Below are 18,211 nucleotides of genomic sequence, written 5' to 3'. Positions count from 1 at the left end.
AGTGTGGTTCAGTTGGTTGAGGGTCACCCTGTGCCCCAAGAGGTCACCGCTTCAATTCCCAGTCAGGGCACATTCCAGGGTCGTGGGCTCGATCCCCAGTGGGAGGCATGCAGGATTCAGCTGATCATTGTTTCTCTCATCGATGTTTCTGTTTCTCTCTCTCCCCTTCTCCCTTTCCCTCTTTTTCTAGAATCAATAAAAACATTTTTTTAAAAAGAATTGTGAGTAGGCCATTGATCTGTTGCAGTATTGTTCGTAATTCTTAACCCAGTGTTCATACCAGTGATTCAGCATATGCTTAGTGAAAAGTCTGTGTCCTGCTCTTGTGGAAATCTGACTCTGCATGGTAATTTTATTTAGGCTTTACCAACCATGAGAGAATCCACGTGTATATATCTCAGGACAAGATGAGTAATCGCAATAGGAACTGTACTGAAGATCAGAATATAGAGTCTAACAGTGAATATGTAGAATGAAGGGAAGATTTGAATGTAATTGATGAGGGAGGATGGCAGCACTTTAATGTTGACTAGGTTAGAGATAATCAATGTTTGTGTAGTTGGAAGATATTAAAGAAGAAAGAGTTGGGTTTTAATATGAAAGATAATGTTTAGATCTTTCTGTAACATAGGAATTTTCTTTCTTTTTGAAATGGGCTCTGACTTACTATGGTAGCTGGTTAAAAGCTACTTCAAATTTGAAATATAAACTACTTTGACTTTATTGGATGGCCGCCTCTTGTTTTTTTAAAAGCAGTATTTATTTCTTTACTCTTGTTTCCAATACACTGATATGAAGATGGAGTTATTCTTTAAACACATATTACATTTCCTGCTTATCAGTTGTATTTATGACAGGTGATAGCAAAGAAAGCTATTACCAGATTACTGAATCCAGTAAATATAAGCTGTGTGAATGCTTTCTTCTCTTTCAAGATAAAACATTTAATACTTTTATACTCATGTCTTTATTTTGAGGCTGCTACCTTTTTTTTTTTAATTAGAGGGAAGAAAAGAAACTGGAAGGGATCTTTGAGGTCCCACCCCTTCATTTGATAGAACCTTAAGCTTAGAGAGGATAAGTTTCCAAAGCTAGTATGGGGCTGAGCTGATACAAAGCCTAGGTTTAGGGACTTAAAAGTCTAAAGAAGCCAGCTATATTGCCTTCCATTATAATCTTCCTCTGTGTGGTATTTGTTGTCTTCCAGCACAGTAATGCATAACCTTTTCTTTTCTTTTTTTAGCCTGCTTTTTAAAAATTAAGTTTATTGGGATGACATTGGTTAATATGATCATATGGGTTTCAAGGGTACATTTCTGTGATACATGATCTGTATATTGCATTGTGTGCCCACCCCCCCAAAGTCAAATAATCTTTTCTTACCATATAGTTGGCCCCCTTTACCCTTTACTACTCCCACCCCCTTCCCTCTGATAACCACCATACTGTTGTCTGTGTCTATGAGTTTCAGTTTTATATACCACATACGAGTAAAATCGTATGGTTCTTAGCTTTTTGCCTGACTTATTTCACTTAGGATAACATTCTCAAGGTCCATCCATGTTGTTGCAAATGGCAGTATTTCATCCTTTCTTATGGCTGAGTAGGATTCCATAGTATATATGTACCACAGCTTCTTTATCCAGTCCTCTATCGCAGGACACTTTAGTTATTTCCATGCCTTGGCCACCGTGAATAAAGCTGCAATGAACATAGTGGTGCATATATCTTTGTGAATAAACGTTTTTGAGTTTTTGGGGTAGATACCTAGAAGAGGGATTGCTGGGTCATATGGTGAGTCTCTTTGTAATTTTTTGAGGAACAGCCATACTGTTTTCCATAGTGGCTCTACCAGTTTACATTCCCACCAGCAGTGAATGAGGGTTCCTTTTTCTCCACAGCCTCTCCAACACTTGCTATTACCTGTCTTGTTGATATAGCCATCTAACAGGTGTGAGGTGGTATCTGAGTGTAGTTTTGATTTGCATTTTCCTAATAGCTAGTGAAGTTGAACATCTTTTTATATATCTGTTGACATTTGTATGTCTTCTTGGGAGAAGTGTCTGTTCAGGTCTTCTGCCCATTTTTTAATTGGATTGTTTGTTTAGTGTTGAGCTGTTTGAGCTCTTTATATATTTTGGATATTAATCCCTTGTCGGAGCTGTTGCTTGCAAATACAGTAAACCCTCGATTTTTTGGACTTCAGTTTAACTGATAAAATATCTAGTCTGTATGTGATATGTGAAAATTAATACCCTGTCAATTTTAAAATGTTTTTAACCAAGATTTCTTTATAATTAACTTAACATGTTATTTTTTTGTTATCAATTCACTGTTATTTTTAACAAATTTCAGCAAACAGGCCATATGTTGGGGAAAAACAGTTATTTCACCAACATAAATAAATATTACATATCTACAACTATAATCTACATATTTAAGTCCAAGAGTCACTACTCGAAAACAATGCTTGGTGAATGATTAGTGCGTGACCACACGGCAGTTGGTTCTGTTGTCTCGTGGCATGACTTTCTGTAGCAGTTTTATCTGCCAATGTTCCGTGTGCTAAGCCATGCCCCAGCCGTCTGCATTTGTTTACTCACAGTGACTGGTGAGTGCACACGTTTACTAGACCTATTCAGTATAAATTTAAAATTACTGTAATACATATAGAAAACTTTTCTGTGAAATTCAGCTTTTCATACATACTTAATTTATAACAGACTTTAGTTTTAACGGACACCCCTATGCCCGAATTAGTCCATTATATCGAGGTTTTACTGTATCATCTTCCATTCGATTGGTTGGTTGCCCTTTTGTTTTGCTGTGTAGAAACTTTTTAGCTTCTTATAGTCCCATCCATTCATTTATTTTTGCAGCTACTTCCATTGCCTTTGGGGTCAAATTCATAAAATGTTCTCTACCACCAAGGTCCATAAATTTAGCACCTATATTTTCTTCTATGTAATTTATTGATTGAGATCTTATATTTAGGTCATTGGGTCTATTTTGAATTAATTATTGTACATGGGTACAGACTGTAATCTAATTGCATGTGGCTTTCCAGCACCATTTATTGAAGAGACTTTCTTTTCTCCATTGTTTGCTTTGGTTCCTTTGTCAAAAATTATTTGCCCATATACATGTGGTTTTATTTCTGGGCTCTCAATTTTGTTCCATTGGTCTGTGTGTCTGTTTTTCTGCCAATACCATGCTGTTTTGATTATTGTAGGTCTGTAGTATAATTTGAAGTCAGGTAGTGTGATACCTCCTGCTTTGTTCTGTTTTTCTCAGGATTATATTGGTTTTTCTGGATCTCTTGTGGTTTCATACAAATCTAATGATTTTTTTGGTTCGATTTCTCTAAAAAAATGACACTGGGATTTTGATGGGGATTACATTAAATCCCCATTGCTATATGAAATATGGCCATTTTAACTATGTTGATTCTTCCAACCCATGAACACAGAGTATCTTTCCATTTCATTGTGTCCTTTTCGATCTCTTTTAATAATGCTTTGTAGTTTTCAGTATCTAGGTCCTTCACATCCTTTTGTTAAGTTTATTCCTAGGTATTTTATTCTTTTTGTTGCAATTCCTTTAAAAGGAATTGTTTGGTTTTGTTGTTGGTTTTTTCTCTCTCTCTTGTATTATTATTATTATTTATCTTTATTGTTGAAAGTATTACAGATATCCCCTTCCCTTCCCCACTCCCCGCATTGAGCCCCCCCAGACCCAGGCTTTCATCACACTATTGTCTGTGTCCCTGGGTTAGGTATGCATATATGCATATAAATTCCCAGGTTAATCTCTCCCTACCCTGCCTTCCCTCTGAGATTTGTCAGTCTGTTCCATGCTAATATGTCTCTGGATCTGTTTTGTTCACCCATTTATTTTGTTCATTAGATTCCACATATGAGTGAGATCATGTGGTACTTGTCTTTCTCTGACTGACTTATTTTGCTTAGCATAAATAATACCCTCTAGGTTCCACCATGCTGTCTTAAAGGGTAAGAGATTATTCTTTTTACAGCTGCATAGCATTCCATGGTATAAACGTACCACAGCTTTTTTATCCACTCATCTACTGATGGGCACTTGGGCTGCTTCCAGATCTTAGCTATTGTAAATTGCACTGCTATGAACAGAGGGGTGCAAATATTCTTTCTGATTGGTGTTTTGGATTTCTTAGGATATATTCCTAGATATGGGATCGCTGGCTCAAATGACAGTTTAATATTTAATTTTTTCAGGAAACTCCATACGGTTTTCCATAGCGGCTGCACCAGTCTGCATTCCCACCAGCAGTGCACTAGGGTTCCCCTTTCTCCACATCCTCATCAGCACTTGTCATTTGTTGTTGTACTGATGGTAGCCATTCTGACCTCTCTGATGATTAGTGACTTTTTCATATGTTTCCTGGCCAACTGCATATGTCCACTTTGGAGAAGTGTTTATTTACGTCCTTTGCCCATTTTTTAATTGAATTGTTTGTCTTCCTTTTGTTAAGTTGTATGAGTTCCTTATATATTTTTGAAATTAACCCCTTATCAATTGTATCATTGGCAAATATGTTCTCCCGTACAGTGGACTCCCTTTTCATTTTGTTGATGGTTTCTTTTGCTGTGCAGAAGCTTTTTATTTTGATGCAGTCCCATTTGTTTATTTTTTCCTTTGTTTCCCTTGCCCTAGGAGATGTATCAGCAAACATGCTACTACGGGAGATGCTTGAGATTTTTCTACCTATGGTTTCTTCTAGGATTTTTATGGTTTCACGACTTACATTTAAGTCTTTTATCCATTTTGAGTTTATTCTTGTGTATGGTGTAAGTAGGTGGTCTAGCTTCATTTTTTTGCATTCACCTCTCCAATTTTCCCAACATCATTTGTTGAAGAGACTGTCTTTACTCCATTGTCCTCTCTTGCCTCCTTTGTCAAATATTAATTGAGCGTAAAGGCATGGGTTAGTTTCTGGGTTCTCTGTTCTGTTCCACTTATCTACATGTCTGTTCTTGTGCCAGTTCCAGGCTGTTTTGATTACAATGGCTTCGTAGTATAACTTGATATCTGGTATTGTGATCCCTCCAAATTTGTTCTTCTTTCTCAAGATTGCCGTGGCTATTCTGGGTCTTCTTTTCTTTTTCTGAAATTTCATTGTTAGTATACAGGAAAACTGGATTTTTGTACATTGATTTTGTGTCATGCAAACTTTACTGTATTTGTTTATTGTTTTTGATAGTTTTTTTGTGGAGTCTTTAGGGTTTTCTATATACAGAATCATGCCATCTGCAGAAAGTGATATTTTTACTTCTTCATCCCCTGTTTCGACTCCTTTTATTTCTTTCTCTTGCCTGATTGCTCTGGCTAGGACTTCCAGAACTATGCTGAATAAGAGTGGTGAGAGTGGGCATCCTTGTTTTTTTTTCCCTGGTTTTAGAGGAAAGCTTTCAGTTTTTCACCATTGGATATGATATTAGCTGAAGGTTTGTCATAAATGGCCTTTTTATGTTGAGGCCATTTTTTTCTGTACCCATTTTATTTAGTGTGGATGTTGTATCTTATCAGGTGCTTTTTCTGCATCTATTGATAGGATCATATGATGCTTATCCTTTGTTTCGTTAATGTGGTACATTACTTTTACCAATTTTCGTATGTTGAACCATTTTTGTGCCCCTGTAATGAATCCCACTTGATCGTGATGTATTATTTTTTTTTTTGATGTACTGCTGTATTCGATTTGCTAGTATTTTGTTTAGGGTTTTTGCATCTGTATTCATCAGAGATATCAGTCTTTAGTTTTATGTTATTCTTGCCAGGTTTTGGTATCAGGGTTATGTTGGCCTCATAAAATGTTTTAGGAAGTGTTGCCTCTAACTCAGCTTTTGGAAGAATTTGAGAAGGATAGGTATTAAATCTTTGAATGTTTGGTAGAATTCATTGGTGAAGCCATCTGGTCCTGGACTTATTTTTTGGGAGGCTTTTAGTGGTTGTTTCAGTTTTCACTCTCCATCAGTCTATTTAGATTTTCTACTTCTTCGTGATTCAGTCTGGGAAGGTTATATTTCTAGGAACTTACCTTTTCTCCTAGGTCATTGAATTTGGTGGCATATAGTTTTTCATGGTATTCTAGTCTGATCCTTTGTATTTCTTTGATGTCTGTGGTGACGCCTCCTCTCTCATTTCTGATTTTGTTTATATGAGTCTCCTCTTTTTTTTCGTTAGTGAGTTTAACCAGGGGGTTGTCAATTTTATTAATCTTTTTAAATAAACAGCTCTTTGTTGTCTTAATTTTTTATATAGTCTTTTTGTTCTCTGTTAGATTCTGCTCTAATTTTTATTATTTTCTTTCTTCTGACTTTGGGTTACTTTTGTTCTTTTTCTAGTTCTTTTAAGATGTGATGTTAGGTTGTTTACTTGCGATTTCTCTTGTTTCTTGAGATAGGCCTGTAATGATAAAAACTTCCGTCTGGGATGCTTTTCCTGCATCCCAGAAGTTTTGATGTGTTGTCATTCTCATTTGTCTATATATATCTTTTGATCTCACCTTTTATTTCTTCTTTGACCCATACGTTTTTAAATAGTATGTTGTTTAATCTCCACATATTTGTGGATTTCCTTTTTCCAGTCAATTTCTAATTTCAAGGCATTGTGGTCAGAGAATATGCTTGGTATAATTTCAGTCTTCTTGAATTTGTTGAGGCTAGTTCTGTGACCCAACATGTGGTCTATCCTTGAGAATGGTCCATGTGCACTGGAGAAGAATGTATAATCTGATGTTCTGGGATGAAAGGCTTTATAAATGTCAATTATGTCCATTTGGCCTAATGTGTCATTTAAGGCCTATTTTTTATTGATTTTATGTTTGGATGACCTGTTTAGGGCTGTCAATGGAGTATTTAGGTCTCCAACTATGATGGTGTTTTTGTCCGTTTCTCCCTCTAGTTCTGTTGGTAGTTGCTTTTTGTATTTTGGTGCTCCCTAATTGGGTGCATATATATTGAAAAGTGTTGTGTCTTCTTGATGTAGTGTCCCCTTTATCATTATAAAATGTCCATCTTTGTCTGTTGTTACCTTTGTTATCTTGTGATATGTTTTATTATATCTGGTTACACCTGCTTTTCTGTGGATGCTATTTGCTTGGAGAATCATTTTCCACTCTTTCACTTTGAGTCTATCTTTGTCTTTGCAGCTTAAATGTGTCTCCTGAAGGCAGCATATGGTTGGGTTTTGTTTTTTGAGCCAATCTGCTACTCTGTGCCTTTTTATTGGTTAATTTAGTCCCTTTATATTTAGAGTAATTATTGATGTATGAGTATTTTCTATAGCCATTTTATCTTTTGTTTCCTGTTAGCTCTGTGCCTCCATTGATTCTTTGTGTTTCTGTCTGTTGTTTTTGTTTGGCGATATTCCATACTTCTTTCCCTTTTTTTAAAGTTATGTGTCTCAGCTTGTTTGTTTTTTTGTGTGTGGTTACCATTAGGTATATGAAAAAGAAACTTTCATATATGCAGTAGTCCATTTTCTTTTGAATGTGTCTGACTCCATCCTCTTTTGAAAATTCTGACCCTTTCCCCTTCCCTTTTATGTTTTTGTTGTCACAAATTATCCCTATTTATGCTATAAGTTTTTTAGTGACCTTACTCGTAGTTTTGCTTTTTCTTTTCTTAAGGTAACAAAGGATACTATCTGTTAAAAGATGTGTTTGATTTTCCGTGAATTCATTTTGACTAATTGTCTAAAATGCCCTACCTTAAGGAAAAGCCCTTGTTACACATTCCCAAACCTTAAGAATTATTTTATGTAGTTTGAATTCAGCTTTATTAAGCCATCCAGGTCACTAGCAAATTTCTAGCTTTCAGTGTTAATTCTGGGCTATAGGATAGGGTATTGACACACAGGGACTTCGGAATAAATAAACCAAGGACATAAAGTGGGCCTTCTCTGAGCCATGAAATAGAATTTGGAAGGCTGCTTATTTAAGTGGATTCTTTTTTAAAACTTATCTATTTTTATTGATTTTGGAGAGAGAGGAAGGGAGAGGCAGATAGAAACATCAACATCAATTGGCTGCCTCCTGCACAGCTCCCACTGGGGATTGAGCCCGCAACCCTGACTGGGAATAGAACTGGTGACTTCCTGGTGCATGGGTCAACACTCAGCCACTGAGCCACACTGGCTAGGCTTAAGTAGATTCTAAATGGAGAGGAGCAGTCTGATTCTCACAGATGTTAACAATTGTATCTTTTTAAATTTTATTTAAGTAATTTACTTTTTGTAAAATATTTTAAAGTGACAATTTTATTGTGTTTTTTTACTCCCATTGATCCCCTCCACCCCACATCAACCCCACCCCCAGGCCTTCATACATACCCTCATAAAAAAGTTAAAGAACTGCACAGAATGTGATTACCCAGGCTAACATAGGCACTCCCTAAGCATTTACAATGATATATAATTTTTTAAAATCTTTATTGTTGAGAGTATTACAGATGTTCCCCCTTATTTTCCCCCCATTGGCGCCCTCCACCCTGCTCCTGCCCCACTCTAGGCCTTCACTGCATAATTGTCTGTGTATCTTTATAGATAAGATCTGTCTCAGTTTAGGGATTAACATAAAAATTACAGTGGATCTTAAACATGAGTAATGCTTTTCTGGAAAGAATTTTAAACAAGGAAAGATTGAAATAAAAGAGGAGGCTATGCTTCACCTTGTATATAGGAAAGAAAATTTCAATGAGAATTATTTTCAAATGGTTTAGTATGATGTCTGTTCCGGATGGGGTTTTTTATTTGTTTTTATCTGTTAGTTTTTTGTTTTGTTTTTGCCATATTAGAAATTAAGTGCAGTTTTATAGCTCCCCCAAATTGTTGTTTCTTCAAATTGGTTTGGATATGATTGGAGACCTTTAAATTAACTCATTCAAAAGGCCATGAACCAAAAAAGAGTGATTTAGAATTGAAAAAACTCAATGGCTATATTTTAAATTTATTTGGATTGATAAACATTACATTAATATCTGATACTAAACTGGGAAATGTGAATCTTGAGAAAAATAGAAATGGTTCCAATTCCTCATTCCTTAGCAGCAAATTGACAGTATATAAGCTCTGATTCATTTGACTTTTGTATTCCTGGTTTGGGAGATCAGTATCTGAAGGGGAAGGGAGTAATAGAACGTAGTGCCCTGGTTTTTCTTTTTGCCTTTAATTATTATTCCCATAATTTTGAACTCTATGAACCATTTTGAATTCTTAGTTCCATTCTTTTATGGTTATATTTCTCCTTTTTCTCCTTCAGTCACTTTGAAGGCACATCAAAACTTTATCATCATGACAGATTCTCTTATAGTGCTTATTCTTTGTCAGGCCCTGTTTATGTGCTTTACTCATTTAATTATTACCATAACCTCCTGAAGTAGATGCCATTGTTTATGAGGAAATTTAGGCAGAGATAAATAACTTGATCACATAATAAGTGCTAAAATTAGAACTTGAACATAACAGCTTGGGACCAGAGTCAGTCTGCTTTTATCACTTACCCTACATGCCCTTTCAAATGTAATTTCCTTTGTAATGCTTGAGTATTGAAGGTTTTGAGGGAGCTGATTAGATTCCCACGCTCTTGTCCAGGCAATTGAACCCAGTCTCCCAACTTCTAGAATAGAACTCTTTTTTTTTCAAAGCATAGTATTTTATTTTATTATTACTTTTTTTGATGTGTTTATTTTTGTTTAAAATATTAAAGATGTCCCTTTTTCTCCCCAATGACCCATTCCACTCCTTCCCACTCCCCTCCTCAGTCCCTCTCCACACCATTGTCCATGTCCTTGGGTTGTGCATATATACGTATAAATTCTTTGGTCAATCTCTCCCCCTTCACCCACCCGCCCTCCTCCATCCCTCTGAGATTCATCAGTCTGATCCATGCTTCCATGTCATTGAATCTAGAATAGAACTCTTTATATCATATCAACCTGTAATTCATGGTCATCAAAAATATAGAATAACCATTTAGGGGGTGAGAGGAGGAGATTCCTATGTTAAAACTTTTATTTTTTAAAATTTTTTCCCTATCTTAAAACTTTCAAACTTTCAATTTATCATATGGTTTTTCTTCTTTATTAACATTGATTGCTTTTTAAATATCAAATCAACCTTGTATTTCTGGGATAAAACCTACTTGGTCATGGTGTATTACCTTTTTAATACATTGCTGGATTTGTTTTGCTTATATCTTAATGTGGATTTTTATATTCATGTTCATGGGGGTTATTGGCCTGTGTGTTTTTTCCTTGTAATAGCTTTGTCTGGATTTGGTATGAGTTGGGACCTGTTTCCTCTACTTCTTTTTTAAGGGTTTGTGTAGAATTGCTACCATTTTTTCTTGTTTGTAGATTTCAGTAGTGAAGTCATCTAGCCGTACTTGGCATTTTCTTTTGGGGAAGATTTTAAATTACGAATTAAATTTCCTTAATTAGGAAATTATTGAGATTTTCAATTTTTTCTTGAATCATTTTTGCTGAATTGTGTCTTTCAAAAGAACTCTTCTGTTTCCTCTAAGTTGTCTGATTTATTGACATAAAGTTATTCATAATATTTTCTTGTGATATCTGTAGGATACACAGTGATGTCCCTTCTTTGATTCCTCATATTATTAATTGGTATCTTTTTCCTTTTTTCCTTGATCAGTCTTGCTAGGTGCTTATTAATTTTATTAATTTTTTCAAGGAAACAACTTCTGGCTTTGTTGATTTTTCTCTGTTGTGTATTTCTAATTCATTGATTTTTTCACTCTGTTATTTCTTTTTTGTTAATCCTCACCTGAGGATATTTTTTCCATTTTTTTTTTTTTTAAGAGAGAGAATAGAAGGGAGGGAGGGGAAGGGGGGGGGAGAAACATCAGTGTGATCGAGACACATTGGTCACCCTGACCAGGGCTGTGGAATCGAACCTGCAACCCTTTGGTGCGTGGGCCAGTGCTCTACCCACTGAGCCACGCTGGTAAGGCCACTGTTATTTCTTCTCTTCTCACTGTCTACCTCATTACATAGATAATTGAATTTAGATTTTTTTTTATTTCTAATATGAATATTCAAAGCTATAAATTTGCTTTCATGCTTTGCTTTAGCTGCATTCCATAAATTTCACATATTATGTTTATATCCTTATTTATTTCAAAATATTTTCCAATTTCTCTTTTTTTAAAAATATATCTTTATTGATTTCAGAGAGAGGGAGAGAGAAGGAGAAAGAGAGCTGAAACATCAGTGATGAGAGAGTCATCACTGATCGGCTGCCTCCTGCACGCCCTGACTGGGGATCAAGCCTGCAATCAGCATGTGCCCTGACCGGGAATCGAACTGCAATCTCCTGGATCCCAGGTCAATGCTCAACCGCTGAGCCTTGCCTGGCCAGGCTCTAATTTCTCTTGTGGGTTATTTAGAAGCATGTGGTTTAGTTTCCAAATATTTGAAGGTTTTCTAGATAGTTTCCTGGTATTGATTTTACTTTAACTCTGTTATGGTCATAGAACATCCTCTATATGCTTTTAGGTTTTTTCAATTTATAGCCCAATACAAGCTGAATGTTTGTGTGAACTTGACAAGAACATATATTGGGTTGAGTATCCTCTGTCAGTTTGAGTTGATTGTTAGTAGTACTCAGGTTTTCTTTATCCTTGTTCATTTTCTGTCTAATTGTTCTTCAGTTTCTGAGAGCATAGTGTTCAAACCTCCAACCTTAATAATGGATTTTTCCTTCAGTTTTGTGAGATTTTGCTGCATGTATATTGACACTCTGTAATTAGCTGTACTGTTCTGTATTCTTGATAAATTTATTTCTTTATCATTATGAACTGTCTCTCTTTATCCCTGTTTTGAACTCTCCTTTGTCTGATATTGATATAGCCATCTAGTTTTCTTATGATTGGTGTATGCCTGGTATCTCCTTCTATCCTTTTACTTTTAACCTGTGACTTTATATAGGCGTCCTCTCTTTGCACTGTTCTTGGTAACTGAGATTTAATCTCAGTTCAAATTGTATAAAGCAAGGTCTGCCTATAATTTGAAGTTTTTTTTATAGACATGTAGTTCCTTTTAAATAGGGTGTTTAAACTATTTCCATATATTGTAATTATTGATAGGTTTATTTCTTTTTGTCTCATCTGTTTTTCTATTTTTCTTTTCTTGCCTTTGGAGTCATTCTGTGTTTTTAGGATAATGCAAATATTGGTTTATTAGTTATATCTCTTCGTTTATTTTATAGGACTTCATCTAGAGTTTATAGTATACAACTTTAACTTGTCACAGTAAACTTTCAAATGATGCTGTAGCACTTCACATATAATTTAAGAATTTTATAGCAATATATTTACATTTTTCTCTTCCCTTCCTTTGTGCTGTTGTTATCATAGATTTTATTTCTACAGATGTTAGAAACCCCCATACATTGTTATTATTTTTGCTTTATATCGTCATTATCTATAAAAGAATTTTCAAACAGGAAAACAATATCTCTTGTATTGTCCATACATATTGACTATTTCTGGCACTCTTCGTTCTTCATTTGTTATAGGTCCAAGTTCCCATCTGGTATTATTTTTTTCATAAAGATCACTTTCTTTATGGTAATCTCAAGTTTTGGCAATTATAACTCCCAATTAAAAAAAATATTGTAATACTTTCTAAATGCCTCATTTTAATAAGTAGCCAGTATTATGGCTTGGAGAAATTATTATGTTTTTTGTTGTTGTTATTTTTTAGGAGGGTAACCTGTTCTTTTGTTTTTAATTTTTGTGTTTGTTTTTTATCACATTTAGAAACTCCCATTAAGACTGAAGCAGACTTTCTGGCGGAAGACCAGGTTCTTCATAGTGATACTCCTAAGAGACCAAGTCAAGATGTTAAAGCGACTGTTAGAAATTTCTCAGAAGCCAAGGATAAGAGCCAAAAGAAAAGTTTCAAAAAGACAAACCCTAAGAGGAAAAAAGATTATCACAACTATCATTCATTATTTGAACCAAGAACACATCATCCATATCTCCTGGAAATGGTAAATGATTTTTCTTTCCATTCTAATCTTTTTATTCTTCTCACATCATGAAGGTAGAGTCACTGGGTTTGTGCGTTTGTGGGTGTGTGATTTTAAGGTTACCAAAGACGTAAGCTCCTTGAAGACTCATCTGTATATCTTAATTATGAAGCTGCATTTGGCATATAGCTTATGTTCATTTGTTCAGTAAATATGGAATAATTACAATATTCTTTTTTATTTGCATTTTTTTTCTTTATTTTATATTTTTAAGGTTTTTTTTCTCATCACCGTTTATCCCCCCTATACCCTCTTCCACTTCTACCCACCCCATACCCCCCCAATCACCACACTGTTGTCCATGTCTGTGAGTTATTCCCCCCCTTTTTTTGCTTAATCCCTCTACAGTTTTCAAAACTGCTTAAAATAAAAGAATCTAGGTTTAACTGATTGGTTATGAAATGTGTGTCGCGGTATAATGACAAAGTTTTCATTGAAAGCACAGCTAAATACACTGGCAGGCTGAAAGAAGAAAGGGGTTTTTTTTTGGTTGTTTGCATCCTCACCCAAGGATATGTTTCCACTGATTTGAGAGAAAGAGAGAGAGAGAGAGAGGGAGAGAGGGAGGGAGAGAGAAACATCTATTGGTTGCCTCCTGCAGGCGCCCTAACCAGGGATCGAACCTGCAACCTAGGTATGTGCTCTGACTGGGAATTAAACTTGCAACCTTTTGGTGTACAGGATGACTCTCCAACCAACTGAGCCACCCGGCCAGAATGAGAAAAAGATTTTGTGTGTTTGTTTTGTGCATTATTGGCTTTATTCTCAGTGTGGTGTGCTAAAAAATCTATTATCTTTCTTCAAATTATAAAGAGGAAGCAATGCATCTTTTGATTCTAAGTAATGGACACGAAGCTGTTCAGAGATCCACGGCTTTCGCGTATAAGAGTGATAGAAGTGGAAATATTCCTAATTTTTTAGTGAAGTTGTAAAATTTAACATTCTGCGAAAATTCTGTTTGGTTTTGCCTTATCAGATAAGTGCTTGTGCTGTAGCTAAAGTGTTCTGTGACTACACTCTATGAGGGTTACATGTAGACACAGTTGCTTCTGATTCAGTTGATCTGAAATGTGTTCTCTGTTTTATAAATTTCAGTGCTATATAAAGTAAGTTGCATTTTAAAAATGTTTGCCTAATAGGGGCAAATTCATTTTTCAACTGAGAGTTCCTATGTGATGTTTCCAGACTACATTAATGACATCAGAAAATAAGTTGAGGTCACTTTTATCTTTTTGACAAATTACATATGACTCCTTGGTTATGTACTTATTTTAAATAACAGGGATTTTTAGCTTTCTTTTCATTACAATAAGCACAAAAATGGGAAGTTATAAAAGTCCAGGAATATTGGGATTTTTTTTTTGTTTTAAATCCTCACCTGAGGATATTTTTCCATTGCTTTTCAGAGAGAGTGAAAGGGAGGGGGGCAGGAAAGAAAGAGAGAGAAACATGGATGTGAGAGAGACACATTGATTGGTTGCCTCCGGCACATACCACAAGCCTGCAACTGAGGTATGTGCCCTTGGCCGGAATCAAGCCCGGAATCCTTCAGTCTGCCAGCCGACGCTCTAACCACTGAGACAAACCAGCTAGGGCAGAATATTGGGACTTTTTTTTTTTTTTAATATATCTTTATTGATTTCAGAGAGAGGAAGGGAGAGAGAGAGATAGAAACATCAACGATGAGAGAGTCATTGATCGCTGCAGCCCACAACCCGGGCATGTGCCCTGACCGGGAATCGAACCCTGATCGCTTGGATCCTAGGTTGGCGCTCAACCGCTGAGCCACGCCCTGCCGGGCAGAATATTGGGATTTTTAACTGCTAGTTTTATTACTGTCTTTACTATATCTACTTATCAATTTCTATACTGTTTATAGATTTGGGTTTGGTGGGATCCTCTTTGATATGACTTTTATATTAAAGAATTGCAGACTTTCAAACCTATTTTTCTTGTCCCTTGTTAGATACTCCTAGAGAGGACCCCAAATGTTAACATTTGTGCTGTTTAAAAAGCTAGATAGTCTTCTATAAATTAAAAGGAAGTATTCTTGTATTATTTTTTAGCAAAATAGTTAGTAAATATAATATATATCTTTGTTGTTCTGTGTTTTCATATGGGGAAGGCGCACATAATATTTTAGATTGTATTTCTTGGATATATTTTATTTACTAGCTAATCTCTGTATTTATTGTGTTTTAGCTTTTAGCTCCAGACATTCGACATGAAAGAAATGTGATTTTGCAGTGTGTTCGGTACATCATCAAAAAAGACTTTTTTGGACTTAATAGTAATTCTACAAAAACTGAAGATGCGTAGTTGTCTGATGTTCCAGCACTAATAACCGAAGCATTTGAAATAGTGCCATGTTCAAGTTAGTGGAGGAAAACTTATTTTTAAACTGGATTAGTAATTAAATTGTGGGCTTCATATGATACTATGTTGGATTTTCAAATCTTTCCTTTGAATCTATGCAAATAAATGCTCACTGATTTTTAATACTTTGTCTGTATTGTTATTGAACATAATATTTGCTGGCTGAATTCTTTTTATTTGTATATATTGTATTGCTGCCCTGTAAGGATGTCTGCTCTTGGGCCAGTTAAGAATTCAAGATACTGGTTTAGTAGTAAAGAATAAAGCTTTAAAATGTTTAATTCAGCTGAGCAAAGCTGTAGGTTAGAGAGAAAAATAGTTATTTTGTTCTTAATGCAGGAGAGGAAGCATCATTCTTTAACTGTAGGAGGAGGAAATAGCTTAAAAATCAGGTTAAATTAATATAATTAGAAGGTCCTGAGATTTAAATTTTCTGTTTATTTCAAAGAACATTTTGAAATTCACCTATGGCTACTACTTAAGTAGCTTAATTATTGAATGTTTGAAATATTAATATTGATACAGCCTCTGTGTATGTTTAGATTCAATTAAAAGTGCTTGTTTTTGGTGTGGTTCAGAATTAGACCTTTTGTAGTTTCCTCATGATAAAGTATGTAAAGTATAGTACTTGATGAGGTTCAACTAATTTCTTATAGCAGAAACAGTCTGTGAGTTACCTCAGTTTTAGGTTTAGTTAAAATTCCTCCTATGAAGATAGTAATTGAATCCTTTTTAAATGTTTTAAATAAATAAAAGCTACTTTACCCCATGGTTTTTTAACTAAAGAATTGTATCATTCTTGGATTAAGGGCAGTTTTGGAAATCATTTCTTTATTTTCCTTCTGTTCTATCTGCTTTGTTTTTCTGGAACTCTTATTAAGTGAATATGGGACCTCCTGCCTTGATCATCTGTCAGTTCACCTTTATTTTCTGTCTTGGTCCGTATCCTCTGCTCCAAAAGATTTCTTCAAATATTATCTTCCAGATCACTAATCCTTCTCAGATGTGTCCATTACATCATTATTTAGCTTTTCTATTTAGTTTTTAAGTTCAGTGATTTGTTTTTAAATATTCAAGATTGCTTTCTTCTTCTAATTACTTTGTTCCATAGATGCACCCTAACATTTCTGAGGATACCAATTAGGATTTTCACATTCTTTTCTGTCTCTTGAATTATTAGTTGTTTTTCCCCCCCGTTGGTTGTCAATCTTTTGTTTGTTCACTTTACTAATTATCTGTATCACTATTTGTTGTTCTTAAAGGATCATTCTTACATGTGAGAGATTCACTTGATTAATGTATTGGTAGTTGGTGTGGACTTTTCCCACATTTGTATAAGCCTTCCTTTCTCCAAAAGACGTTTACTGTGAGAAAAGGGGCCTTGTTCACACGGGCCTTTTAGGATACACAGATGGGGAGTGGGCAGAAGAGCTAGGCTCTTGTCCCATCCTCACTCCCATCTCTTTGCCAAAACACTAAGCACTTTATTCAGAGGATGCAGATCTTCTTCCCTGGACAGAACTATCTATCTCCCACTCCCACCAACCACTTGGGTTAAGAGGTGGGCAAGGTTAGGACTCAACTATTGCAGCGGCAGGCCGCGAACTATCCTCCATGTGTTGACCCTGAGCTTAGAGTATCCTTGTCATTGCTTTTCCTTTCTGATTGTTGTCTCTGGGGCTGGTTTGGGCTAAGGCTTTCCCCTCTTGTTTCTTGTCCGTCTCGTCAGCTTTACAGTGGTCCTGAGACTTCATTGTGCATTAGAATCACATGGAGTACTTGTTACCACCCAGATTGCATGACCTTATCCCAAAGGAGGTTGGGATGTGGCTTGAGAATTTGCATTTCTAACAGGTTTCCAGGTGATGTTCATGATGTTTATCTGAGGGACCACTTTCAGAGAATCACTTTGAGGAACTTAAGAGGAGTCTGTGAAAACCACTGGTATCCTAACATCACCTTTAATCTTGTATTCCTTCACCGTTGTAATTCTTCAGTTCTTGTAAAATATATCATTTCAAGGAATTTGGAGCAAAGGAGAGAGGTAATATACTGTTTTAATCTGGACTCATAACAGTCTCTTCGCTCATTATATTCCTTAGTTTTTTAAGTAAGCATCTTTAAATTTTTTGCTCCTTTTTGTGACTTTTTAAATAAGAACTTTATTTTGGAAAATTTCAAACATATGCAGAAATATAGAGAGTAATGTAATAACACTCCCTTCCCAACCATCATGCAGCTTCAATACTTCATCCATCTGTGGCCATTCTTGTCTTCATGTATGACTCACCCATTCCTCCTAACCCTACCCCACCCACCTGAGATTATTTTGAAGCAAATACCCAGTCATCGCTTTAGCCCTATATAGTTCAGTACATATCTCTAGAAGATAAGGACTTTGTGAGAAAACACCATATCTTTAAAAATTAATTCCCTTAAGGCCATCAACAATCCAATCAGACAAATTAAGTTTCTGTAACTTTTTAAGATAACATAGTTAATAAGATCATTCTGTATATTCCATTTGTGCCTTGTTTTGTATATCAAAAGTGTCATACTGGAAAATTGTATTTTGGACATAAATAAAAGCTCAACCCATTTATTATATTTACTAGTATTATCATTTTTCCCATTAAAAAATAGACATTTAAGTTCTGAAATGGACAATGTATTTTAATTTAAAAGTGAAAATGGTGGTGCCAAGTGCCATAAAGCTCACTGCTGCTGCTAGGTGGTCAGAACGCAG

General features: G+C 35.5%; 1 protein-coding gene across 1 annotated transcript in view; it reads left to right on the top strand.

The window, feature by feature from the left end:
• NUFIP1 (nuclear FMR1 interacting protein 1) overlaps positions 1 to 15,588 on the top strand; it is a 41,034-nt gene extending 25,446 nt beyond the window's left edge. Inside the window, exons 9-10 of the mRNA XM_081130136.1 lie at positions 12,818 to 13,050; positions 15,292 to 15,588. Of these exons, the coding sequence (XP_080986262.1) occupies positions 12,818 to 13,050; positions 15,292 to 15,408 (350 nt within the window). The 3' untranslated portion in view covers positions 15,409 to 15,588. The remainder of the gene's footprint in view (positions 1 to 12,817; positions 13,051 to 15,291) is intronic.
• The last annotated feature ends 2,623 nt before the right edge of the window (positions 15,589 to 18,211 follow it).

This window comes from Miniopterus schreibersii (genome assembly GCF_964146895.1).
Source record: "Miniopterus schreibersii genome assembly, chromosome: 2".
Classification (NCBI taxonomy): domain Eukaryota; kingdom Metazoa; phylum Chordata; class Mammalia; order Chiroptera; family Miniopteridae; genus Miniopterus; species Miniopterus schreibersii.
Note: the sequence above shows the minus strand (reverse complement) of the source record. Positions and strands in the feature narration are given on the sequence as shown.